Genomic DNA, 4,243 nt, shown 5'->3' with positions numbered 1-4,243 from the left:
ATCTTGGGATTTTCCCTACTTTTACCAGCCAGAGCTTTCTTATATCCCCTCTTTGCTCTCCTAATTGCTTTCTTAAGCTCCAACCTGCACTTTCTGTACTCCATTAATGCCTCCGCTGATTTGCTTCCCTTGTACCTCCTAAAATATTATGCAATCATACAGCAAGTCATGATCTGGAATGTAATATTCAAAAAGGTAGTAGCTGAAGATTCAATCATAACTTTGAATAATGAATTGGATATATAATTGAAATAGAAAAAATTGCAAGGTTATAGGAAATGAGCAGGGAACTTGAGGCAAATTGGGTTGCTTTAAGAGCTGGCACATAAATAATGGGCCAAATGGCCTTCTTTGCTTCTAGTTATGGTATCAGCCAATGGCAAATTCTTCCAGACACAAACCTTAAGACTGTTGACACATTTAAAGGAATATTTGCATTTCTTGGACTTCCACTTGCCCTTCCCCCAGCTCTTCCGTCCAGGGACATTTGGTGTGTTTGTAGGGGTGTCTGGCCTCTCTGTATTTGTACCACTCTCTATACTGGCAGCGTCATCCTGCAAAGAAAACATTATACAGCAATAAGCTAGAATAAAAATGATTTACAAACAGTTCAATATGACATCTTTTTGAAATTATATCGATCTGAGCAATGCACAACAGCATGAAACAGCATTGCTAAAGCACTTCAGTAGGAGAGCTATTACCATTATTAAAAATACATGGACAGTTAAAAAAAGTTAAGAAACTATCAACATGTTATTTTCATGGGATATGTGGTAGTTTCATTCTATGTCTCGCTCAGTCAATCAAATTGGCCAGCAATGGGGCCTAAAAAAATTGCAAAGAATTTAAAAAGCACTTCTATTAGCTACAGTCAAATCAATGATGGGATATTTTTGTTTGTTTCATTTTTCAGCTCAGCTTCAAAGACACCAGGTGCGTGAAACACTGATAAATGATAAAACTTGTCACATAGACAAACATCACAAACAGATAATACGAACTAGGAACAGGAGTAGGCCATTTGGCCCATTGAGTACGCTCCGCCTTTCAATAAGATCATGGCTGATCTGATTGTGGCCTCAACTCCACATTCCAGCCTAGCCTTGATAACCTTTGAATCCCTTATCCATTTATAAAGAAAATAATAGATTAATATTTGACCTCATCTGCACCTTATTTCTCTTCCTCATTACTTAGACTTCCCACAGGTAGGAACTCATCAGATCCATAGCATTGTTTTTGCAGTTCATCAGCAAATTTTTGTTGACAACTTTTCATCTCCGAAAGTCGGTTTAAATGGGAAAAGATATACATTGCAGAGGGAGGAGTGTGTCTGGAACTCACTGCCTGAAAGGGTGGTTGAGTCAGAAACTCTCGTAATATTTAAGTAGTATTAAGATATTCACTTGGAATGCCATAGCCTCCAGGGCTATGGGCCAAACGCTGGAAAATGGAATTAGTGTACTCAGATCTTCGTTGACTGGCACAGACACGATGGGCTGAATGGCCTCCTTCTGAGTTAGTAAACGTATTTGAGTCTATCAGCTCAGTATGCCACCAAAGAAGAGAAACATAATGAAGCATCAAGTCACATCTAATACTTGTTGTTGATGCGAACTCAACAAGTATGCAAGCAGACAACTTTTAAAACCATAAGCAGAGAAACCATGATGAACATGCCATCTGATTTTACACTATAGGAAAATGCATGCGACTCTTCACACCATAATATCGGAGGCTATGCTTTTACATACATTTTGTTGAAGAAAACTATTGAAGGATACAAGAGCAAGATGTAGGATTAAAATGGATCGTTCCATAGTGAACCTGGCTTTGGCACAGTATTATGGATCAAAAGAGTCCTTCTATATTGAAATATATATTGTTCTAATGTTTAAGCGGTAATATTCCAATGAGGAATTTGTCTGCGAGAACACAGTTATCTCTCAACTCAGCTCCATACAGCCCTACAAACCACAGGCAGATTACTAATACCCTAACCAATGAGTTGAACTCTAGGCAAAGCCCTGTGCAAATTTGGCAGTCCTTAAATCTGCTAAACTACACCAGAACTTAGGTAAATGTGGGAGTGTGTGTCTGGACTCCACTAAGTAAATGAAAATTCTGCAGAAATTTCTTAGTGAATAGATTTGGAGGGCAGTGATGGGTTTGCTCTCATCTGATATATGACTGAATAAACAAAAAAGACATGGGTCAGGGCAAAATGTTCCATAATTCTCCCAATCCAATTTAACTCCAAAAAACCACAATAGTGCAGGGAGTAAATTCAGCACAGCCTCTAACCCAGCAACTTTCCAAATTAGTACCAAGGCAACTCAACCAGATTCATGTCAATGCCAACATCTGCAGCAATAAAATCAAGTTCCACTAACTGGAGCAGGCTAATTCTTTTCATGGTTGCTTGTAGTCACCCTGCACAGTAGATGGAGGCAGCACCAGGTTGTGATGGAGGTAACACCAGAAGCCACAATATGGTACCAACGATTAGAATGGAAGAAATGAAGCCTATACGAAGAAACCTAATAGCAAGTTTTATATTCACACTGTGTGACTGGGATGGTATTGTCCTCTCCAGCGGCAGGGCTGAGTGACTCTGAGTTTAACTCCCCCTCCCTTTCATTCAGACGGAGTCCCATCGCACTGACTGGTGTTAAAGTGAAGCCGGTGCCCTGGGTCTGAACAAGTTGCCGCTTCTCATTGTTCTTCCCGCGGCACCGGAGGCCGCCCCACGTCCCAACCTGAGGGACCGTAGAACTTTTAAACAAAATGGTCATTGGAAATGGCCGGACACATCGCCGCTGCGATCCTCCGCTTAGCTGCGTTCGTCTTGACTCACGTTTTCGTCTCCAGACACGTCCGGGTTGCTGTTTTCGTCGCTCAGTTTCTGTCTCTTGGCCGGCATGTCGCCCCGCGCCGCGCTCTCCGACATGATCCGCACAAAAGACCGCGTCATGCCGCACACGGTCGCAAAGTCATTGCGTCACGCCGAACACTGTCGCAAAAATAAGGCATCAAAAGACGGCGTGTTGTGAAGTGAGGCCCGGTTTTGTTTTGGATGTTCTCCGTACTTGGCGGCGAATTCAGAATGTTATTCAATTCGGTTAGCTGTCAAAACGCTGTTGTTTCTTAGCTCTTAGTTTGTCAAACTATCTGTGTACATTCTGGTTTGATTAATATACTGACATCAGGGTTAATTTAAAAACTATTCGCTACTTCACTTGTAAGTTCATGAATAACTGACCTTATGACACCAGGGCCCAAAAGAGAAATCATGAGCCCTGGTGCTTCCCTTATTTCCGGGCCCTTTATTCCCCCCGCCCCCTCGATCATATATTTTTTTGAATTGACTTCAATTTATGTTTCACATTTTAACCTGAAACTAATATATCTAAAAGGTGATTGCTTAACCCGATTTTGACAAGCTCAGGGATATACATTTTTAAACTACCATCAGTTTTGCATGTCTTTTATAACATTCTGATGTAGCTTTTGTTGTCTATGTTTCCTTACAGACTTTGTATTTTGGGTGACCAGCCATTTCGCTTTTGCCAGGACAGTCCTCGTTTTTCAATAAATCCCAATGTCCCGACAGTTTTCTCCAAATTGCTCATATATCCCGGTTTTCAGCTCCCGTCAGTTCGCTCTTCTTTAATCCGTCCCCTGCGTTCCATTTACTGCTGCATTGCAGCCTTGAAATTGGATGTCGCTCATTCACTGATTGTTAAGCGGCTGTGCCGGGCTGCTCCCGGATGTGCAGAAATCCTCGCTGGCTCCAGCAGGGAATCAGCCTCTGGGTGACGAAAGAAGATCGGCGGTGGTGTCCGCCAACTGCAAGCTACAGATGAAGAGGTAGTCGGACGGCGCCCTTCGGTAAACTACAACGCTGAGGAAGGTGGCAGGCAAGTTCGGTTGAGCCGTGGCATGTTCAACCAAACTTCTCATTGATAGATCTGGTGCTTTCCTGCTTGTGGCCGAGGGTGCAAACAAAATTTCCCATATTCCAGATGTCATCACATGACCTCCTGCCTTTCTCTGCATCTCCCTAGACTCCTGTCATTGGTCACCCACGATGTCAATCATCTCGTTGCCCCACCTTCCCAAGGCTTTTCAATGTATCCCAGTTTTGACTTGAAAATCTGGTTGCTGTATTTATATTTTGAGGTGAGATATATTGGCACCACCGTCTTCTTGACACCCTCCTCCTGCACGTATTAGTTTA

The 4,243-nt window shown here is 42.4% G+C and overlaps 1 protein-coding gene across 1 annotated transcript; it reads right to left on the bottom strand.

The window, feature by feature from the left end:
* Positions 1 to 288: 288 nt before the first annotated feature.
* On the bottom strand, positions 289 to 3,542 carry LOC144682880 (polycomb protein EED-like). Its single transcript, XM_078545733.1, has 2 exons — positions 2,861 to 3,542; positions 289 to 554 (listed from the first exon to the last, which is right to left on the bottom strand). The coding sequence occupies exons 1-2, from the start codon at positions 2,975 to 2,977 to the stop codon at positions 312 to 314; spliced, it is 360 nt and encodes a 119-aa protein (XP_078401859.1). The 5' UTR covers positions 2,978 to 3,542; the 3' UTR covers positions 289 to 311.
* Between the last annotated feature and the right edge of the window lie 701 nt (positions 3,543 to 4,243).

The sequence above is a fragment of the Cetorhinus maximus genome, chromosome 7, assembly GCF_964194155.1.
Source record: "Cetorhinus maximus chromosome 7, sCetMax3.hap1.1, whole genome shotgun sequence".
Lineage (NCBI taxonomy): Eukaryota > Metazoa > Chordata > Chondrichthyes > Lamniformes > Cetorhinidae > Cetorhinus > Cetorhinus maximus.
Note: the sequence above shows the minus strand (reverse complement) of the source record. Positions and strands in the feature narration are given on the sequence as shown.